General features: G+C 36.1%; 1 protein-coding gene across 1 annotated transcript in view; it reads right to left on the bottom strand.

The window, feature by feature from the left end:
- Window positions 1-24,426, bottom strand: part of TTC27 (tetratricopeptide repeat domain 27) — a 114,867-nt gene that overhangs the window by 46,339 nt on the left and 44,102 nt on the right. The window contains 1 exon segment of the mRNA XM_066315905.1: window positions 9,144-9,257. Within this exon segment, the coding sequence (XP_066172002.1) occupies window positions 9,144-9,257 (114 nt within the window).

Consider the following 24,426-nt stretch of genomic DNA (forward strand, 5'->3'; position numbering starts at 1 on the left):
CTAATCAAACAAAACAATCACACAGATTTGTGTCACTGAAGGTGAAGAACAAATAAGCCAGAGAGAACTATTACAAATTTATGCATTTTGAATTAATAAACTTCAATACTATTTTAGTCAGCAAATAATTTTGCTGGGGTTTTGTTTGTTACATTTATCTGGGGTTTGTTGGTTTGTTTGTTTTAATTTGCATCTTCTCTTCCTTTACAAGATGAATTTTCATCAGCAATGAGAATCAAACTGTCCTTCAATGATACATAACTTTATTTCTATATATATATTATTTTAATCCAGAAAGATTCAATGTAAACATATTTAAGACAACTCTCTCTTTGCACAGAATTCCTGTTTGGGTTTTTTAAAATTTAATTTCTCATGTCCTAAAATAGGAAGTCACCTTGCCCCTATTTTAGGACTTTTTTAGATGGAAATGGAAGTGTGATTAGCAAACAAAGCAAATGTACATTATGATCCAAATTAAACAAAATTACAGGCCTTATAATGAAAAGACAACTATTAAAATGAGTTTTGTATTTACAATTTTCTTTCTTACAGGTATCTTAGAAGTGCACAGGTTCTGTTTACACATTAAAAGCAATATATATTAGGGTTTTAGTCCTAATTTTCCAGGGCAAACACAAAAACTACGCCTCTTTGTCCTACCAGTTCCCAAGATGTTTCTCAATTCTGAGTAAATCAGGTCTTAAGCTATAAAAGAAAACACACCTTCGCACCTGCCTGGCAGCTACTGAAGGCTGGTTTGCCCTTTCAACACACTCTCAATTCCAGATACTTTGTTGGTGATTTTTACTAGATCATACATACTATTGCCCTTTAACCTCAGCATCAAAACATATCCTGCTGGTATATTTGTTGAGATTACTAACTACAAGAGTAATTTAAAACATTTAGTAATGAAATACATAAACATCATTTGAAAGATCCGTTTTTCTTACCCTAGTTGTAACCATGTAATCATTTGGACTCTAAACTTTGTTGCTCTACAGGCAGTGCCTGTCTCATCAATAGAGATATTGAATGTATAAAGATATTAACATTTTTAAGCATTCAACATTTAACAATTCAGCTACATTACCAGTTTTAAACAAGTATTCTACACTTCTAAGTCTCTAAGAAAAAAAAAAAGAATCGTTTATCACTTCTTGCTAATCTTTCCAAAAGTGAGCATTTAGAAACATTACACTTGTTCAACTGTCTATCACTAGTAGACCTTTTATCTAAGAGAATTTTCAGTCTAAATTTTTGGTATACTAGTTAAAGGTGTTAAATTTTTCTATTCTACATAGTGGAAGGCTGGAAAGCTACTGCCTATATAAAATTTCCCAATCATTTTTCTTTATGATATTCTGGTAATTCATCCTTTCCCACCCACTACAACCTTGTCTTCAGGCAAAGAAATTCATTCTTCACTTTAACTCGCTCTTTAAGTATCCCCTACATGTTTAAGCAATCTCAACATCCAAAGTTATTCATATCACAATTACTCTGAATTTAAAAATTATTAAGGAAGGACTATCTCTTGAAAATAACGTCCCCATTTCCCCTATACAATCACTTTAACGGCAGGAAAGAGAGAAGGCCAAAAATTAGTAAAGCATCTACACAGAAGAACTTCAGGCACTGGACAACCAATAGTACTTAGTTTTTGCCTAACTCAAGGTGAACTTCTAAGATGTAAGATGATGGTGATAGTTTTAGGGAAGTATGCTAGGGCAGGAGTTGATTAGCGTGCTGGAACTGTGCATGTTGGTATTTTTTCTAAAGCAAGTCATATAGCAGATTCTTAATGTGCATGTTTTGGTTCATCATATCAGGTCCTGCCAATGCGCATTTCACTTTGAAAACAACACTAGCCAACTAAAAAACAAAATTCACTTGGGTTGTTCACAGACATTTTTCTAAAAAAAGCTTCCATTTCTTTATAATAGGGCTCTTGCAGTGGGTGGGGAAGAAAAGCACATAAGAGGAAATGAGTCGAACAATCCCAAATGAAATACAAAGCATTTTGATATCAAATTTAGCACAAAAGAGGCCAAGGTCACAAGTAGAAGATAACTGGATTTATGACCATCTGACGTAAGATTTCCTTTTTGTTTCAAACACAGAGCCAAGCAGTGTACCAGGCAATTTAGAGCATCCTGATGCAACTGCCCCTTGGAATGTTTTGCTGTAGTCAAACACTACCACCTAAAGAAGCATGGCAAAACACATGATGTCTCCAACAGTACAGCAGCATTACTGACCTTCGAAATGATGAGCTTACTGTTATTTCTGGACAAATATTGAACCCGAAGTTACTGAATGCCAGTGCCTGGATATGGGTTTCAATGTTAAAATCTGTTAATGACTTAAGCCTCCACTTCCAGTACAAAATCTTCAGGAAAGTACTGGATGTATTTTATCTTCTTTTTGCCATTTACACTTACTTTTTACATATTATACTTACATGAAATATAATTTTATAGTTACTGCATTATCTTTATCAAGCACGTGTACCTTCTTGAATGTTTTTGTTTTCAAAGAAAAAGCTGTTCCACCTGTCAGCTATGTTACTTGTATGATTTATCAAAAGATGTATGCAGAATTTCCTCCAAAGTCTATAGACGAAGCTAGATTTACAAGTTTACTTGATAAAGGGTGGATTTAAAACCAGACCACTTTTTGTACTGCCACTGGTGAACAGCAGGTATAAAACACTTTGCACAGGGAGCAAAACCCACAGAGGAATTGCATATTATTCAAAATAGTATGCCCACGGTAAGTTCCAAGCTGTTGTGGTTACACTGCTTTTAGAGTTCCCAAGTCAGTTTGATCTGGGGGAAGACACAACAGCAGTCAATGCTGAAAAATAGATCCAAAGATCTCATGCATCAGCTCTGCTTTCTGTTTTTCATAAAAGGGGGAAGTAAGGACAAGAACAGAGAAAGAAAAGAACAACTATCACCAAACAGCTAAATTCAAGTTGAATTACAATATAGGAGAAGCAGACAACTGCCTTGAAATAAGGCAGAGTCTGGTTTGTAGTACCTGGCATATGTGCTAGACAGTGTGACTGTCTACCAGCACGGGGCTACTTCAAAATAGGATTTTTTAGTTCACCCGGAGATACCTATCTCCAGACCTGTAACCATACTTACGGCATAAAACTGTAAGGATTCATCTACTCAAATTTAGCAACAGCTAAATGTCTTCAGAAGACATACAGCTGTATGTCTTCATCTATTCAATTTAGCAATAGACAGGAATAGTGTCTTCTCCACACCATCTGGTCTGTGGAACTAATTATTTTAATTGTTTAGTTTGTTGAAGTGGAGCTTATAATATTTATGCCTTCTAGAGCAAAGCTGAGGCAGAACGATGAGAATGTTGTGTCCTAGTACTTGTATTTTTCTTTGCAACTTCCTGTCATCACCTCATCTATAAAAGAAATGTAGTATTACTGCCCAATTTGGCTTAAGGATTCTCCTATCATCACCTTTCAAAATGTCACAATGCTGAGTGAAGAGAGTCTAAAGGGAGCAATGTCTTCAGATCTATGGCTCAATGGGAAACATTTGGAAAAAAATGGAGGCTTCATATTTTTGGCGTCATTTAGAAAGTGTATTGACACTGGAAGTGGAACAGCTCAGGTGTTGAACATAATTGTCAAGAACAGTTGAGAAAATATTAAGAAACTTCTGCCCAGAAAGAATGGTTTCATTCTTTCCCCCATACCAGCTAATAGCACTGATCCAAACTGACAAAACAAAGAGTGCCCTAGAAAGCTTCTAGGCAGAAATCATAACCTGGAAAGTTAAACTACTCAACATTCTCTTTTTTTGCTAGTGGTACAAAACCACTTCAGTATTTCCTGAATAACTCTTGGCAGACTGGATCTCTGATTCACCCTTCTTACTGTCCCTTCCACAATCACACAGCAGAAAAAAACCCAGAAGGAGTCAAGAACCACCACATTAATTATTTTGAAGTGTGTTAATGAGTTTGGTGTATCCCCAGACTCAGCTGTGTCATGTAACATCTTCTGTCAAATATGTCATCTGCTTAAGCAAAATGAAATATGTTCTGGAAATGTGTGCCTTGAGACTGAAATCATAACTATCACCAGGAGGTCACTCTCTTTTGAGATTGCTTTCTGAGGTAATAAGGTTTATTTCTAGTGTTCTGGAGACCTTGTGATCTTGTATAGAATTCAGTAGGGAATGGTTTTATAAGACACCTGGCTTTTCTCATCTTCTGAATACTTTTTAGAACATGTGTTCTAATAATAAATACAATTCATAATAATTAAGAACTACTGGGATATCAGTGCAGGATCTCCACAGCAGAGAAGAGGGCTGTCATCCACTTATTACCCTCCTGAAGGAAGTGATTTATTTCTCCCTCAGTCCTCAGACTGAGGGAGAAATCTCAGATCCCAGTAACTTTCCACTACAACTTTCAACTTTATGTGAAACAGATCTATTAAAATTAATTTTTCTCCTCTCTCCTCCCTTCCCCCATTCCACCCACACTAAAAAACAAATACTAGAATCTTATTTAATGTACCCCTAGAGTTCAAGAGGAGGTTAAAGAACATAAACAGGAACTCCTAGTACAGGGATCTCAGAGCTTTGCTGAACAGACAGGTGCTGTCATTCCCTTGGTTATGCTACATGTCTCTCTCTATTACTCCAACTGTGGTTTGAAAGGCCTGATCAGAAAGATATATGACTTGAGAAGCAAAAGAACAGGGAAAAATCTGTTTGCCTCAAACCTCCCTAGATGAGCCTTTTGGGAGGAATACTGCTCCCTTCTCCTTTTTGAACTCTTCCTTTAATGATGAATTTGTCCAATGTAGAACAACCATCAAATAAAGAAAAGCAGAGCAAGCAATTTGGCAAGGAAGTTTATTTTCAGAACTGTTCAGTTCTGAAAATAAAAGGGATATATTTCTATGATAAATGACATAATTTTCTTGCATAATAATTTAAAGCCCATCAATGTGAAATTAACAAAAACAGCAAAGTTGTGTTCAAGCTCATAAAGCTCAAGACACCGGCCGGTTCTGTTAGACCTCTATTAGCCTTTCCTTTTTACCGATGCACATAATTTTGTTTTTTCAGATTTGAAAGAACTGAACACTAACTAGCATGTTTCTTTAGTAAGAACAATTTAAACAACAACAACAAAAAATCCCTCTTTTATATACACAGAAAAACATTAGTGGCTGGAGAAAATGACACTCTGAAGTATTATTTAAGTGCAAATTAAAGGGCAGTTGACAGAATTCCCAACCACATACATCTGTGTGTATGACTAAGGATATAAAACAAGATCTCATGTGACCTTTCAATCTTAGGCATAATGATTAGCCTATAATATTGCTAGTCTGCTCCCAGCTCTCCTGAAGTCTTATTAAAACACCCTTTTCAAGACACATTTCTCTGCCCCAACAGGCAAATTCCTTCACTGCCAAGAAAAGCAAGCAGGAGGGAACCATCTGAAATACTGCGTATGTTGTACGACGTGCTAGGAAAGCCAAGCCATCAGCTTGCAGGCATGCTGTCACCAGGTGTAATGAGCAGCAGAAAACACAGTCAGAAAAGGGGCCCATAACAAGCTGCTAAAAGCTGCAAACGGAGAGGTAGCCAGTGTAGCCACCCAGGTTAGAGTAGGATACACCTGGGATATCCCAGGTAGGATTAAACCTGAGCAGGCTGCTGCAGTATCAGGCACGTGGCAGCACCTCACTCACTGCTGGCATAATACAGCAGTAAACTATGGTCCTGTTTCTACTCCACCATCCTTTGTACAAAAGATGCATTTTAATTCATTTTGCTACATTCTTAAAAATACTTTCAAATCCACTGAAATGGAATGGTAAACTTATTTCATGTATCAAGAAACTACAGTGGGATGAGACTCTACGTGTTTTCAACTGATTTGATAGTGGGTGGTTCTTTTTCAGATCATCCCTCACTTTTCTCATTTTTCCATAGCTTCTAGACCACTCAAATTTCCTTTTGTTTCTCCCTCCCATCCTGTTACTTGAACTCTTTCTGCACTTTCAGCAGTAATCTGTGGCTTAAGCTAAGTCCAACCCATCTTCCACTATTAATAGTTTCTGAATTACTTTCTTACAATAAAAGGTAGGTGAAGATCTCTGAACTGACACATCAATAGCAGGTTTCTGGTTTTATCAAAAACCTACCCCCATTTGCTCCTGTTTCCTCCCTCCCACTTTTCTTTCCACATTAGTACTTCTCACTCGCTGGATCTTCACCCAAATGGAGGAAAACCAATCACACAACCCTAAAAAAATCATAGTGCATCCAGACACACATTTTAGTTGGCAGTACCTCGATCCACATTTCTCGGTATGTTACACTGGTCATAACTAAATATTCTAGTGGAATGCAAAATAACTGGTTTAGCTTACAAATGCTGTTTCCTTTTCTTAGAAAAATGGTTGAAAAAAGTACTAGCTTCAAAAATCTTTAACCTTAGTTTTGCAGATCCAAACCCCATTTAAGCAAAAACTGGAGACAACCCACTGCATTCAGAAAAAGTTAAGGAAAGAAGTCTCTCTTCCTCACTTGCAGTTAGCTTCTAGCTAAAGTACATCTCAGAGTACCCAGAATGATAATTCTAAAAACTGGTCCAAAGACTGCATTACCCGGAGTTCAGATTTTAAAAATACTCAGAAAAAGGTTTTAAAAATGATCACTTCAATTCCTCTTGAAGTTCTCCAATAAAATAAAATAAAAAACAAAAACAAAACACCAAAACAAAAAACCCCACCAAAAAAACCCCACCAAAAAACCAAAAACACCACAACAACTTAAAAAATTTATGAAAACTGTTTGACATAAAGTAGGGATATATTTAATATTTGGAGTCTGGCAGTTAATTTTAACCAATAATTTTCAAGTAATTAAAATAATGTAACCAGACATAGCCAGTCCTACAAAAAAAGGTGGTTGACAAACAAACAATGTAGCTAGGTTTGCTTCAGTGCTGAAAAGCAGCATATGCCTACTCAGCAATATTCATTTAAAAATATGTTTATCAGCTGCAGACACAACACAGGAACAGGTGAGGGTGAAAATGGGGAAAGGAAGAAAAATTAGAGTAGAATGAGACAGGAGAGGCCCAGCATCCCTAAGCTAGAGCCTATAATGGCTCATGCACTTTTCAGACAACACTAAAGGAATGCAGATTTAGCTTACCATGTCTTATTCAAGCTGTTTTGCAATTTTCATAATTCCTTTAAAAGACTGATATTGCAAACAATCACATTTACCCCTCCTCCCTTAATCTACCATAACTAATCTTTCTACAGCACTCTGGACTAGTAAATAATGAAATGGTAAAACAAAAATGCATTGAATCCATTTTTAAGAAAATTCTGTGGATTTGAGATCCATTTTCTACTGATAAATAGCTGCAGAATTCACTCGTTCTTTGGCATCTTAAATAAAATTATATATCAGCATCTTCATGAAGATGATATATCAAACATTACTTCCACTATGTATGAAAATAACATCATTCATGGTATCTTTTCTGATTCCTTCTTAGCGCTGTTAGAAACACTGATATTAAAAAAATTCAGATCTGATGGAACTCAGCAATGAAAACCTTAAATGGAAAGTTATTCAAGCTATTAGATTAATTTAGCACATACAAATCATTAAACAACTTTTAACCATTTTTAGAAACTGAGCTTGTTACCATCAGATCAACACAAATACACAATTATATCCAAATGACTAGACAGCTTAATGAAAGAAAACATAAACTTGTGAAGATTAAAGAGCATATTTAAAACCACAGATTCTGTGTCTACTGTGGGGTCATCTCCTAAAATGTCACAGCCCATTCTAATCAAATCCTTTGCATTACTGCAGTTGCAGCACAAGAAGTCAGATAAATGGACTTGCTAAGAGAGCCCCTTCATGAAGACTTCTGTCTGAGACTGTCAAACTGTCTAATATAACAATTTCCAGTACTCAGGTTTAATCAAGCTAGACAAAAAATGTTGGAGGCACTCCAACTGTTTTATGGCTTAGGGCATCAAGGATTCTGAGATCACTTCCCAAGTGCTGTCAAATTCTACATCTCCCAGATTTGGAATCCTAGCTTCCCTGACAGTTTCCTAATGACCACAGGAAATTCCACTACAGCAACTTCATGTCTTCATCAGCAAAAGAAAAATGCAGCAGCACATCCAAAATGCCCTCCTTCAAAGACTCATGCATCATAATGATTTTAAATGAAACATCAGCTTTTTAGGATTTAAATACGTAGCACTATAATGATAATTTTTTACATTCCTGACTGCTCTAGCCAGCAGGAGAGTTGCCTGATGGACATACACAAATGACTGCGGTTCATGTGTGACAACAAGACTTATCTGCACAAAGATGACAAAGGGCTAACACAACTGTAATATGAAGGTAAAAAAGAATCTAAAAGATCTTGATATGGCCTATAGACCTTTCTTTCAAAAAATTTATTTTTAAAAGAAATCCTACCAGATGACACATTTCAGTATTTTAACATTTCTTTTTTGTATTTGAAAAAACAATCTTCTCTTTGTTTAAATAATCACTGCTTCAAACTTGCAATAAAAATACTAATTGTCAGCTATCACATCAAAATTGGTAAATTGAAATTGCTGCTTTATTCACAAATGTGTTTTCTTGTTCTCAGAACACCAATGACTGTTTACAAATTCCAGTGTTTTACAGAGATTATTTACTTGAGAAAAAAAAAATGAAAAATTTGATAGCAGAAGCAGCTTGATGTTCAAGAACACCTACATATACTCAGATCTTAAGCCAGAAACTACAGGCACAAAAACAGATGTTAATTTAAATCTTCCGAAACCTGCCATGTTTTTGAGACTGATGACTCATTACTTGTACGCATAAGCTTATCTCAGGACTAGCAGACACAGAAGGATTTGTGGTTTATGCACCTAATTTAGAGACATAATTAGAAGATTTTCTTGTACAGTTTGCAGGGAGGAACTGCAGAACCTCCTAATTTCTGCCTGTTTGTATTTGATTTTTTTTAAATATATATATATAAAATTTATACACACACACATATATAATAAGGCAGCTCAGAAATCTTACCTGAGTCTGTTTCATTGCCCGTTCCATTCTGCGAGTGCTTCCTTTCTCCAGTTTGGTCCGAATGAGTAAGGCTGATGTCTGAAGGGCCCAGAACTTTGGCTGGGAGAGCAGGCACTGCAGAGAAGAAGAACATTTTGCAATTACTTCACTTTTAAAGACATTGAAAACAGTAAAGTTTCTAACAGTGGTCTCAAACATGAATGCTTTTTCCAATTCTGAAAGTCAAATATGTGGTTGGAGGACTTATTTGATGAACTGAGGGCTGTACAAATTACCTTAATCTATTTTCAACATAAAAAGTGGCCTTCAAAACAACTCTCTCCTTCTCAGCTATGCAGTGCTATGTTTACATGTACAGATATAGTGCACAGAGCAAACTGCACAAATGAAAATAGCTACTCAGAATCAAAGGAAAACAAAGAATTTGATCCTGGGCTGACTGGGTCAGCCTTCTCCACACCTGCATAGTGGGTAGCTGTACACAGCTGCAGGGATCCTACCTCACAAGGCTGAATAAATCCAGCTCTCTCTTGGCCTCTTCTCATATGCAAGGTGCCCTCATGGCCATGTTAGCAGCCCTTCCACATGAAAATGTTGAATTTGCTAAGAATCTGAAGAATATTAACTAATCTAGAAACTTGCCATGATTTGAGAATAACAGGAAGGATTTTTTACTTCAGTAGATGTACATGGAATATAGAATAATCTATGCAAGCAGCTCTACTAAAATAATTTTAAGTTATCATTTGGAACATGCTGCAGTCATGCCAGGAACTTAGTGCCAGTGTCCAACCACTAGTTTTCAGGAAAGTCCAATAGAAGACACACAGCCAATACAATTTTGGTGTCTCCTAATAATTTACAGACTGCCTGGATTCCTTCCAGTATGGTTTTAAACAGAATATACCATTTCTGAAAAGTGAGACAGCAGGAAAACTTCCTTGCTAATTTTACTGACACTGCACATACAATTTCATCTTCTCTGAGAAAATATATTTGTCTATAGATATTTGTAGACTGGAGAAAATGCCCCAGGGGTTTTATTCTTTCCTCTCAAAGATCTCCCAAAGCATTCAAAAGCATAATTTGCTCATGGTTTGTGTTTAATGCCTGACAAATTTCTGTCATGTTGTAATCTGGTTTTGTTTTCCCTAGTGATTTCAAAGGAAAGGAAGCAGAAACAACCTAAAAAAAAGTCCTCTAAACAAGACTACAATAGGAAGAGAGGCAACAGCAAATGAAAACATAAAAGAATGCAGTGCGAAGGCAAACACTTCAACTAATCCTACCCTTTGTGCCCAAGAATCTCTGCACCGACTCTTTGATGACTTCTACTCAGTATTAGATTAAGAGACACCCAAAGGCTTCTATACTGTCCTCTGTGTTCTGAGAAACTGGAATTAATTAAGGAAACACAATCATTCTCTATTCTATAGACTTTCAAGTGCCCTTTTAAAAGCTATGATCATTAAATCTGTTAACTGATGTATGGCCTAGTTCTGAGAGCTCATCTCTCCTGTTTCATCAAACTTCAGCCAAATACCCATTTTAGTTTAGTCTTAAGGCAAACACAAGCAAGGCATTTCTAGTATAAGACATTGGTGTCTGAGTTTAGTTTTAAGCAGCCCTACCAGGTAGCTGCTAAATCAAACACCTTAAGGAATTGCTAGGGCAAACACTCAAGCAATATTTCCTTTACCTTAGAAGCTTATTTTGTGGGAAAGGTCACCCTTTTCCCCATTTTTTTCCCACCATCAGTATTCTGTCATATGATTTAATTTTTTTACTTCAAGGGATTTTTTTCTGTGCTACCTGGTGGTTGATACTGGTATTAATTTTGCAAAAGAACAATGACAATTGAAAGCCTTGGCTAATAATGCTCCTAAAGGTATTTTCATGTCTGATTACTGCCCTTGTCCAGCAGTAGAGTCCTTGTTCTCTCACTGGTTCACCTTAGCAAGTGGCCCATGGAGGGCAGAGCATGAAGCTTCAGTGTCCACAGCATCTGGCTCTGCAGGAGAACCAGCAGCCCAGGAAAGCCTCTCCTCTGCCTCTGTGTGCACCTCCCACATCACCACCCAAGCAGTGATTTAAGCAAGCATGCTGCATGAGCTGTGTATAAAGTCAAATAGAGAGGGAGAAAATCTGAAGAGAAACAGGGTGGAAGACAAGCAGAGGTAATTATGTTTCACTCCTCTGCAGGATCAATGACAAGTTGTTTTTTGAATAACAATCCTTCTTTTTAAGCTATTCATGAAATAAAATGAAAGGTATACCTGCTGTAAAATTACAGAAGAAAAATTTAAATCTTCCAAGAGTTTTATTGATACAAAAAAATTTGCAACTGAACAAGACAATGAGAAGCAGACCTAGTTTTCATTTAAGAAGCACTTGTAATTTTATACTTGTACAGAGCTCACAGTCCTGTGCCAGAATTCAAATGCTCACCTTTTCATTGCCTAATTATAATGTTTAAAGCACCACAAAACCCCAAAATAATAACGCATAAAGAGCACAAATATTTATACTTGAAAGCTCTAAAGAATAGTTTCAGAAGATCTAACCATAACTACTAAGCAAGCTTTAATCTTACACCCAAAATGTCCAAACATTCCAGATAAGAAGATCTTTCTCATAAGATTCAAAGCTTTATATTTTCACCTGAAGCTAAATGTAGACTCTGTTAACAGGACTACAGGTTAAAATAAAACATCTGGGGGGGGGGGGGGAAAAAACCTTAATCAAGATCATGCAAGTTTTGTCATACTTGAAAGTTCATTATATTGCACCAAGGGCTGCTAGGAAAATTAACAAAATCATTCTGAAGCAAAACCACTATTGAGAATCTTCACAAGTCATCTTTGTTCTTATTTTAGGGAAAGAACAATAAAATAAAGAAAGAGAAACACAGGAACATTAGACAGGGTGAGAAGAAATGAAAGGAAATAAAGTTATGCAACATTTTCTGCAAAGAATAGGGTATTTTCACATGGGAAAACTCATTTCTCAAATTCTTCCACATATTTTTTCCTACAAACAATATCCTCTCCCATCATATCAGAATGCAAAAAAAAAGGAGATGACCAAAGGATTACACAAACCAGAGTATTTAATTCAATGTATCTTCCTTATATGACATTCAAATGAAATAAGATGACATTGCAAGTCTTAATAACAAAACAGTCCATTATTGTACAACACGTATCATATCCCCAGAACTAAGTAAGAACAAAAGGCAACCTGTTCTAGATTGCTCAAGGAAGTTATGGGTGCCTTATCCCTGGAAGTGATCAGGGCCAGGCTGGATGGGGCTCTAAGCAACCTGGTCTAGTGGAAGGTGTCCCTGCCCACAGCAGGGGAGTTGGAATAGGATGGCCTTTAAGGTCCTTATGAACCCAAACCATGCTATAATTCCAAGTAATGCCTGAATTGTGAGATACATAGATTATATTAGTGATGAAACTGAGATCAAACCCAGCCACAAACACACAAATCATGTACCATTAACGAACAGTTCAGCCTCAGTATTCAGAATTTAACTGAGGTGTGAAGCACTCCCTGATCACTTTTATAACTTTCTTTCACAGAAACAGATAAAGAACAGCATCAGTCGATTATGAATTACAGAAGGCAAAGACTGGTCAAAGCAACTCTTCTGCCTTCCTCCGTTTACTATTTAAAAAAGCTGAAGTTCCTGTAGGAATTCCTCCTGACATCAAAGTCAGGAAGATCTTACTTGGGCATAGAAGACATGCTAGAAAACCTGGTACAGGTAAAGGTGATTCTTATTACTGCAGCTCTAATTAATTTAAATGTTTTCTAATTTTTCCTTATGATAAATCTATGCAGTACAGCTATTCTTTCACTCCTGAGCTTGCTTACTGATGAACTATCTGCAGCCTAGCAAAGTGCTGTGATTGCTGTGATGGAGGAGCTACCATCTGAAAATGGACCTGAAAACTGAGCAATTTTAATTGCAAACAGTTGTGGAATTCCCTAAGAATTTGCACATCAGTCCATCAGAGAATCAAAACCATTCTGTTTATTGGCCAAATTGCCAGGATGTGACAAAATTCTTTAACAGAAGTCACAGGCATGAGGCACCCTGAGGAGTGCTCTGCTCCTCTGTCATGCCACCAAAGACACGACCCTTAGCTCAGATTCAGCTCAGGTTATTTGCTAACATATTTTAAGTTACAAACAAACAAGCACAAAAACACTGGGGAGGATTTAGAGAAAAAAATGAAAAATATTCCTTTTTAGTTCCCTTACATTACCCTTTTCAGTTAATATACTTCAGGAGCTTTATTGCTTACTTTTCCAAAACCCACACATTAAGATTTTCAAATTACTCATTTCAGATTACTTCATGTCTAATTATCAATAGTCTGGTTTCATATAACCACATATATCTTTACTTGATGATTTTCTGTAATTCATTCAGATAATTAACATGAAACCTTTAAACACTTCCCAAGGCAAAATGGGAACCTTTTGACTCGTTCTGTGCTTTTCTGTAAAATGAGGCACTACCATGGCTTCTTTTCCACATTCTATATCCTGCACAATAGTCAGGTGATTACATTAAAAAACCCACTAGTATGACTGAGGCATGAACAAGGAAAATGTGCACTGGCCTTGGATACACATCTTTTAATCTCTGGTGAATGACTTTATTACTGAAAGCCAACTTAATAGTGTTTATTTTTATGTAGACAGCAAAGAACTGGCAAAATCTTCTATGGAATTAATGCCTAAGAATAAGAGGAAAAAAAAACACTATGATATTAGCAAGAATATGATTCGCCTTCCACATGTTATTTTCATCCAAATAATCTGACACATAAGTTTCTGTATTACTAATGCAAGTTTTTCTTCTAAAAAGTCATGTTAAAATGACATTTATATAATTTGAATTTTCTTTAGAAATTTCTCCTAGCACTAAACTGGTGACCAAAAAGCAAAATGAAATAAAATTTAAAATAATCAATTTAGAAAAAAACCTGAAAGTTGCCACATTGTTGTGGAAAAACTTCCTTACATTATGCCATACATCTATGTTTTTTCAACAGAATACTATTTCATAAAAGATACTCCTTGCATTTCTGGAAAAAAGTATGTACAGAAAACTCTACCCTGGAAAGTAGCTAAATTAACTTCATGAAACTATTTTTAATTGCCTAAGAAAGATTAAGGCAATCCAAGGTCCAGAGGGATGCAAAAAGAATAGAAGTTTTGAGAAAAGTCCTTAAAATATTAACTCCTTCACTAACCAAGCTCAAACACAGATGATCTGCAGTAGTACTGGCAGCATCTGGTTGAAATGGGATTTGAAACTTTAAACAATAATTCTGTTAGAACCCTATAAGTTAAAATAAAGTACATTTGTGACTAAGTGGTTTCCAATACCAGTGCACTTTTTATGTTTTAGTGAAAAGCACAAATATCAAGAGGGCAAGAAAAATACTAAATTTCTACTTACAATTATGCAGCAGAACCATGGCTTGGCAACAGAACAAGCCAGTCAGTATGACCACTTTTAGATTTTCTGCTTAGTGTAGGAACATGTAAAAATTTCTTGTTGGCTCTAACAGATCGAGTCTGTTCAAATCAAGTATACATACCTATTCCGCTGTACACGCCCATCCCAAATACTTTAAAATAAACAGGACCAAAAGAAGATTTGATTATATGGCAATTATTTTATCTCCTTGTATCTATATTTAAATTAAGTTTTATTTTGTAATATCACATTATATATGCTCTTCATATGTCAAAATTAAATTTACAATAAATCTAAAAATGCATTCAGAATTGCAGAACATTGAGTAACAGTTACAATAAAGATTTTGTCTTTGATACATCATTATCCTTTGTTTAATGCTACCCCCAAGACTTTTCCTCTTTTTATTTTCCGTTGTTATTATACACGATGTGTAATGATACACAATTACTATATGTAAATCCCTACATGTATTTTTACGTAACTGCATTGAAATAGAACCCTTAAACTGAAATGTGTATCTGTAAGCACCCATCTGATTCATCCCAAAGACTTAAAGCTATCATTTCAGAGAGGTTTGGGGTTTTTTTTAATACTAACAGGGAATCTCCTCCAGTGTCTTCATAAATCATCATTTTATTGAAATTGAGTAATCTGAAGTTCAGACAGAAACAACTCCATTCTTCTGTACTTAAATATATATGAAATTCTTTTCATTTCTCTGAGGGCATCACATTAACACATGACAACTTCACTATAGGTTCAAAATTCAAACAAAACCTGACAGCCAATAAAGATTTCCTCTTGGACAGTAAATTGGAAGAGGTAGCAACAAAACACAACAACATCAAATTCAAGCCTATTGACTTTACTGTTTCCACAGGAGAACTTTTACTCACAGAATCCACAGTACAATCCCCAATTTATATAAAACATCATGAGTACGTGACAGTTCTAAACAAACAACAGTGGTTAACTTGGGAACAAATAGGATGATGAGGTAAACGATTTCACACCATCCTCTCTTTTCAGCTTCTGTCATCCACAATCATTGGCACTGCAGACAACATTCCCAAATAATATTTTTTGGAATCCGCACCACTATACAGGATGGTAATTTGAGCACCTATAAATTCCTCACTTTTCTAAGTATTTTGACAAGAAATACTTGATTGCACGTGTCAGTATTTAGATATGACATACTAATGTGAAAAAAAACACCTAAATTTGGGGCATCTGTTAATTTGTTTGACAGCAAACCTTCAGATAAATATTTTCTAGAAACATTAGGATTGCTTTAGGCACGAGCAATCAGGCTGTATATTCTCCAGTCACATTTTATTAGCTATGAACACCTTCATATTTCCTAAGGCCCAACAAGAAAAAAAAATACATTAGAATTTCACTCCAGATGAATCATGTTTCAAATTGACAAATTCTAACCCTATTTGGCATAATTATGTCCTTGGAGAGCAACACAAACAAGATGCAGCACACAAACAAGGGCAACAATAATTCTACACCTTGAGAATGCAAAGCTTCCATAAACACTATGACAGTGGATATGTTTAGTGGCTAGTGGGAAGAAAGAGAAGAAAAGATATTCCAATTTATGCAGAAAATAATTCCTGGTACGGAGCAGCCAACAGACTTTGCAGATTGGTTTTTGGTTGTTTTGTTTGGTTTTTTTTTTTTCTATTAAAAAGAAATCTAAACAGAAGGAATACTTGCACCAGTGTGCATTGTAGTCTACTACATCTTTCCTCCTCAAGATACAAAGAACTGCTCAGGTATCAAAGAAACATCAAAGGCCCTGTTGGTATGTTCAGCAAATATCAAAACCTGTGCAGTATGCGCCTTTACACATCTCTTTAATTTCACACTTGCACTAAACACGGGAATCTGTCCTACACCTACAGTCATTCTAACAGAGTTCTGGACCAGAAAAAAACCCAAAATATTATCAACTAATCCTACAAATTAGAAGTGTGTATATATCAAGACATAAGCAACTGTCTTTAAAATTTCTGTCTCTTTCTGTAAAATGGATTGCAATTTTAGGTAGCAACCAAAAGCATCTTTTTCCATATTGACAATTAGAACTTAAAAAACAACAACATGCAAAGTCTTTGGAGTTACAGATTTTTAACTTATTTAACAGTCTTAGGGAAAAAGCTAGCAAGACAAGAATAATTTACATTTTTTTGCTTCACAAACATGACAATTTGCATTATACACTTCTAATTAATTATATTTCAGGCATAATTCCAAGTCCTATGTTAGTGTTTCTTTTTCAGTGTTGCATGAGGAAAATGTGTTATTACTTGGTTAGGTCTTAAATACTTTCTTGCCTAACAGCATCTAATATAAATTCTACACGGCACCTTTAGAGTATTATGCCAAGACCTTTGCACTGTAATAACAAAACAAAAAATAAAGCAATGTTTGAGCCTGTATGAAGTGCATTAGCAGAAGTTCTGTATTTTTGTTTATTAGGTTTTGGTGTTTCAGTGACTTGTTACATCATGACAGCCTGCTACAGAGTCAATAATGTGGGTTTTTAAGGCCTCTTGAAATTACCATGATTTAAAAAATTGTCTGACTGTCAGTAAGGTAAATGAGAGAGATAGGCAGAAATCCTGAAAGTATTGAAGAGGAGGACAGAGAAGAAGATTTACTTTCCTGCACTGGCTGAGAGATCAGCATTTGCACAGTGCCATTCTCCAGTACTGCTATAATATTCCATATATTTCAGTAAGTTTAGACCTCACATTCAGAATATTTTTTCCCAAAATCTAAAGCCATTCACTCAACTGTATGACAAGGGTTTATTTTGCTCTATAAAACTAATCCTGGAACTGTTGAACCAAAATAGCTTTTCACCACAACAGGTGTTAGTGTTAGCTGATCATTAGCAGGGCTGGGCTTAAAGCTCTTAACCACAGCCATTAGAAATACCTCTTGGTGTTAAAAAGTCAAGAGCAAGGCCAAAACACCATCAGTGATCTGCATCAAGGGACTAGTTTAATTAGAATGGCATTTTTAAAATTCACTTTGTCTAGTCTTGTCTGGTAGTCCCAGTGCTTAAATTATAACATTACATCATTGTAAATACAGAGCACCTTCTGTTGACTTTGACTACTGAAACAAGAAGACACTAGCTGATTTTTGGTTTTGCATTGCTATATACTTCAATGTGTTTGAATGAGATTTTTCATATACATAATTTCAGATGCTTCAATAATTTAATCGATTTGAAGTAAAGTATTAATTATAACTGCTTTAAAATGAAACATGTGTACACACACACACTGGTTACTTTTTTCAGTTTTCTTTTTGTCCACACGCACTTTATAAGGCAAAATGTTAAAAACCTCTTAGGTAAACAGTTACTTATTTACACTGTACACTGATCTAGAAATGAACGCTAGACTCAGTAGAGCAGCAATTATACTGCACTTACCTAAAGGCAATTTAATGTTCTCAAGTGCCTCATTTAATATTAGTCTGGAAGTGATTGGCTTTCTCTGAAATTTATCAGCTCTGGAATTTATCACATCTGAACGTACATTAAATACAATATAAGAGTTATTTCGTAGCTCGCTCAATCAATTCAAAAGTTAGAAGACAAGACTGGAATAAATTTTCTTCTCAGAAGACTTAAAACTATCCCAATACGTGAAGGCTAACATAATTTCACTTCAGCTGTATTTTCCACAGCTTTTTTACCCCACCCAATAGTGTTTTGTAGCAAATGTGTGGGTCTTGGTAACATCCACCCACCGATGTCCCCATATTCTGTCCTGCTTATCATTCTAAATAATTTCACCTCTATGGCGCTTGTTTTAAGGACTAGCTCTTACTCTTTTTGATATCTACCTTGCAAAGGCACAATTCTTGCTTCTAGGCAATTATGTATGCTAGATCAGCTTGGAAACTGTGCTGGCTTGTCTACCACTTCTGTAGTACCTAGAATTGCAAGGAATAAAAAAAAAAAAAAAAAAAAATCAGGCAGGATATCTTGGAAGTTAGTTCTATTATCTCCTCAAAGATAATTGTTACTATCCTTATTAGAAGCAAGACACTTAATTATCTTTCTTCAGCCATCTCTTCTACTTCCCCTCAAAGCAATTGTGGTGGGAAAAACCCAATACAGCCTCTTCTCAGCAACAGATCAGTATTACTTCAAATTTACCAGCAACCTTTTCCCTTGTTAATCAACAATCAGACTTCGCATAGTCAGCTGACAATACAGCTGAAAAGATGTAGGAAGGGAGTGGGAAAAAGGATGACTTCCCAGAAAAACATATCCTCAGACTTTACAGCTCGATTTGTTCCATTTGTTTTCTTCTGCAAAGGAATCATGAGCGATATTCAGGTAAAATGAGACTGCCTTACCCCTGGTCTTGGTTCTTCTAAATAACATTACTCAGGAGAACATCCAATTTCTCTGTCCATTCTCCATCACCATCTCATTTGAAACCTGAATAATCTTGAGTCAATTTTGCCTCTTCAGTGAATTTTATTTTTTAAGAACACGGAGCAAAAAGAATCATACAAAAGGTCTAGATCTGCTGCTTTACTAACAAATCTAAATATGTTGTTCCATTATTTTTCCCTCCTTCTGCTTCCATGCACACTTCCTCACATGCAGAATACCAGCCAAAACAACTCACTCTCCTTCTCCCCAACCACACTTCTCAAAAGTGTAAAGCGAAATGGTTAAGCACTGCTAAAACAAGGTTCGTAACCAAACAAATATGAAATGCCATAGCTGCCTCTTCCTCCTGTTAAGTCTTTATATCTTCTGAATTTCCTCAGCTTTTAAGTTGGATGTTCCTATGTTCTCTCAGAAAATGTCTCACACCATAACCCTGCAACTCAGACATAGCTAAATATTGTGTGTATTAAAAAAATTAAATAAAAGTGGGTCCTTTGATGTGAACATGGGAGTACTGGAAACAGATCTCTAGCCAGAAACAGAAGAAACACAAATACACGATAATTGTCCTTCCAGTTAGCTCTGATTGTAGCTCTGCAGACAAAACTGAAATGACAGCCCTGTGTCATTTCATGATACAATTCACAGGGAAAAAGGTCAGAGAAAATGAGCACTAGAGAAATCTTCCCTTTCAGAGGAAGTCTCATATGTTCCACAAAAAGAGCTGTGTGAAAGGAGTACAAAGATCTATACTAACTGGAGGATTTTCAGTGGAAACAAAAGACTCAAAGAAAGCTTTGTAGGGATTCAAATGTAACAGAAACAGAAAATAACAAGCTCATATTAGCCTGCATGGAATAAAAATATAATAAAAAGTATGGAGACTTATAGTAATAAACATGTTTCTTTGCTTATGTATAATGCAGTCTGTGAGTTAACTTGCATGCATGCAGGTACATAACTTGCAGAGAAAGCTATGGAAGAAACAAATACCACAACTCAAAGTAATTTCAGACACAATGAAATAATCTACTCAGATCAGGTTTGGCTAGGAAAATGCTTTTGAAATTCGAAGATTTTTCAATGCTTTTCCCCGCTTTAAGACTTTTCTACTGTCTAGTAACAGTACAAAGATATTATCAATCAAATTAATTGTTCAGTTCTACTTATACAACCAAACTGCAGATGTATCCTGGATGTCCAGAATTATATATGTTTTCTTTCACATTAACAGGCATTGGTGGGCTGATATTTAGCAGGTTTTTAAGAGCTTGACACTCTCTTATGATACTAAGTAGTATACATATTGTGTCCTCATGTAAGACAAAAAAGAAGAATATTTTTATGCTGTTGCCTAAACTGTTTTTTGTGTTGTATTTTGGTTTGCTTTTTTCTTTTCATTTTAAGAGACTATTTAAGTTCAGAAGTAAGCCTTCCTTGGAGGTTCTCAAATTTTTTTAGGAGAAGAAAGAAACTAGAGAAGAAAAGGAAATGTCATTAAAAAAATAAGATACTGTTTTATTTAAAGGAATCAGCTTTCAATGACTAGTGAAGGGTAAACCACATAAGATACGGCTCCTATTTTCACTTAGAATGGAGTCCAGCCATATGACTGACACTTGTTCTGTTGTGCCAAACACATCACTTATTCTGTGTTATGCTGCAAACAACTTCAGCCAGATTCGACTGTAGTAGCATTGTTTTTTTCAGGTCTGTGGTTTGGACTTACTCCTGAAACAGCATAAGTACAGACTTCCACACCACATCACAGTACTGCACTTATTTTCTAAAGCCCAAGCTCAACAGTAATAAATCACTATTTTGGATACAAAAGACTATACTTTAACTCTTTGGTACCAATGATAAGGATTTCCCTAGTTATTAAACAACAGCAGATTTCTCATTTTAACTGCTCACCCTCTGGAATTTCACTATCTATGCCAAGATTCTCAACATATCATGTGATCTTGAGGTTATATCCTGAAAACCATAACAGGACTTTTTTTTTTTTTTTTCTCTGCACAGGTAGTAAAATAGTGAATCTGGTTTGACAATGGCTAGATACCATATTTTAAAAATAGATAATTTCAGGACTGTATGCAATGGTACACACCATCTGCAGACTTGCAGTCTATTTAGTCTCAAGACAAACAAAGCAAATGACAGGAAAAAAAGGCTGAAATTTAAAAAACCTGTGTCAATGGAAAGTATTTTCTAACTTGTTAGAATTGGCCATGTGGGAGAAGAAATACTTCCTACTCCCCTTGCGAACTACCACAATAGGCTCCTAAATCTTCTGCCCTTCATGCTCCATTCCCCCCCTCCAGCTTCGCCTCTCCTCTGACAAAGAACGTTTTCGGAACAGACAGTGCTGCAGGTTAACTCGTCTTCTGCTGATAGAAACTTATTCTTCAGGGAGACAGTTATGATTTTTAATCTTTCCATTTGTTATTGCTGCCTGTGGCTACAGACAAAACCCAAGATCTTTCAATACTTTCTTTGGGTTGGTCAATTTTTTATTTATATATTTTTAAGTAACACTTCTTACTCAGCAAAATCCAGGCAAAACTACGCATTAAGGTTCCCATTCCCTTTTTTCTGCTACTTGTTTTTCTACTTGTTTTCAGGGCAAACTCACTGCTTTCAAAAGTCCAGATCCCTGGAAAAATTCTTTAGGCCTGACAGATCCTGCATCCTTATGCAACTGACGCAGGGTGGTGGGATTAGTCTGTTCTGCCTGCCTACTCACATTTATAAGCTCACCACTATGTTTTTTTCCATAGACTGCCAGTGATACTTCCTGTTTATTTGGTCTATCAACAGCCTCTGGAAGAATGCTGCTTTATATACTGTTGTTATCTGATGATGCATAGATTTGTACGCTTAACAGCAACTTTCATCTTTAACTCTTCAATGATAACTTCAGTACAAATATCCATTTACAATAATTATCCTTCAAATGCCTAAACTGAGAATCGTTTGCAGGAAGAGAATATAGAGTAGGAAAAATACTTGTTCTCAGACAGATTTGGAGCACAACCATAAAAACCACATAAAGCAATGAAACATTAGAAGTTCCCTTCACAGCGTCACTAGAAAGCATTATCTTCTTGAAAAGAACTAATTTAAATGTTTTTCTAATTTTGTAAGTTTAATATTAATCAATGGCACAAAAAGAATACCAGTTGCATACAGCTTTTACACTGTAAAATGCACGTCCATTTGTGAACTCATCCTATAATGACGTTAAGCAGTAAAAATCACCTACCACATTTTTTTCTGTAACAGGCACAGTCAAAAAAAAAAAAAAAAAATCAGGAATAATTACATGCCTAGACCAGTGATTTACAGTAAGGCTGCCACTGACTTTATTATTCATCTATGTCAGAACTAATGACAGAAGTTCTACAAAACACCTTTCCAACCTTCAGTCTGTAAGAACAGCTGTCTGTAGAACAGTGAGACACAGCAAAAGAAAAACCACACAGTGCCAGACAGGGTTCTACAGGGAGTGTGTGTACCTGGTTTTTCCCCATTTTGAATGCCAGCATCCACCACAGGAATTCTGCCCACAATGGTCTCTATGGTTCAGCAGTCTACATACTGCAATACTTGATGCTCACAAGTAATGTGACGTGTTAATGCAAGAGGCATGCCTCACTTACATGGCTTGGTGGGCTAAGGGGCTAGGAGATGGCTGGAGATGACAATTTCAGTGAGACTTCTAGGATGGCCTCCACAGTTTCCCCAGAAAGATAATATCAGCAAGTCTCAATGTCCATTAAAAGAGACTTGATTTCTGATTTCATTCAGTTCCTTCCTGACTTCACCAGCAGAAATATTTTGTCTCTTTAAAGACATACTGGTCTCACATGCAAGAGAATCAAGCTGCTGGAGGCCACTGGCACCCTGGCTTTTAACCTTATGTGCAGAAGTTTAGTTCCCAGGAGCAAACCAAAACCGCCACTTTCCTCTCAGTGCCAGAAGACACAACAATCCTGGAGGAAGACTAACTCCTTAGGAAGCAACCAAAAGTGAGGAAGGAATGGAGTAAAAATAGTCAGCAATACATTAGCAGGAAAGGAATTAGGGAAGATGAGAGCAAGAGTGAAAATTAAACTACAGGCAAGCGCTGACAAAGAAGGGCTGAGAGGAATATGGCATGGATGAGTAAACAAAAACGGAAGCTGACACAAGCACAAGTGAGTAATACTAGTGGCAGGAAGAGTGAGAGACTGCTGGAGAGCACAAAAGAAAATCCTCAGCTGGTGGGCAAAAGTGAGTAACATTCCTAAATCTGACAGAGTTGTGTAGAGAGAAGCTATAATCTGAATATATTTATTAGAGACAAATGGCAGTGTCTGGGATGTGCTTTGACTTGAAAGAAGCTACAGGCAGGAGCTGTAATAGATTAAGATTCAAACATAACAGTCTAGTGTCCGATAAACTGTATTACGCACAGAAATCACACCAGTTATTAAAATCAGTATGAAAATTGAGTGAAGAATTATAGAATGGTTTGAGTTGGCAGTGACCCTTAAAGGCCATCTACTCCAATCTCCCTGCAATGATCAGGGTCATCTTCAACAAGAACAGTGTGGGAAGAGACTCATGCAATTTGACCTTGAATGGTTCCAGGGATGGTATCTACCACATCTCCGGGCAACTTGTTCCAGTGCTTCAACACCAGCTTCATAAAAAAATTCCACCTTATATCTGTCTAGTTTGAAGAAGTTACAAAGACTTCGACAGATTTTACTTTGACAAAAGAAAGAAGCCATCTTTTTAGTCATGTACACCTGTGGTTTGCAACTTTGCAGCTTTATTACAGCTACAACACACAGAAATAAACATTTGCCTATTATAAGGAAAAGACACACAATATACAGACACAAAGACAAACACTGCACAACAAGCTCTAAGATGAGAACTGTGTCCTTACCCTGACCGCAAAATTTGCTTTTTGACTCTTACTACTAAGCTACTAAGAGCTTCAGACCAATCAAGCTCTTCCAAATAAAAACATATTTCTAAATATATTTCATTCCTTTATTCCAATACTGTAAGGCTTTGACAGATATGCATTAAACTAAAAAGCAAAGAAAACATAATTTCTAGCAAACAATAAAAAAACAAATTAGGTACAATACCCAAGGCATATGCTTTCTCTCCCCTGGTGCTGCAAATATGAAATCAAAGATCTAATCTTGCAGCACAGAAAAATCTTTCACAGTCTATTTATAGAAATCTGTAAAAAATATTTTCTCTCTCATCTTTTGTCTAGACTAGACAGAATTCACTGGAGAATGTGTTGGCCAATGTATTCTGACAAACGTACT

This window comes from Sylvia atricapilla, chromosome 3 (assembly GCF_009819655.1).
Source record: "Sylvia atricapilla isolate bSylAtr1 chromosome 3, bSylAtr1.pri, whole genome shotgun sequence".
NCBI lineage: Eukaryota > Metazoa > Chordata > Aves > Passeriformes > Sylviidae > Sylvia > Sylvia atricapilla.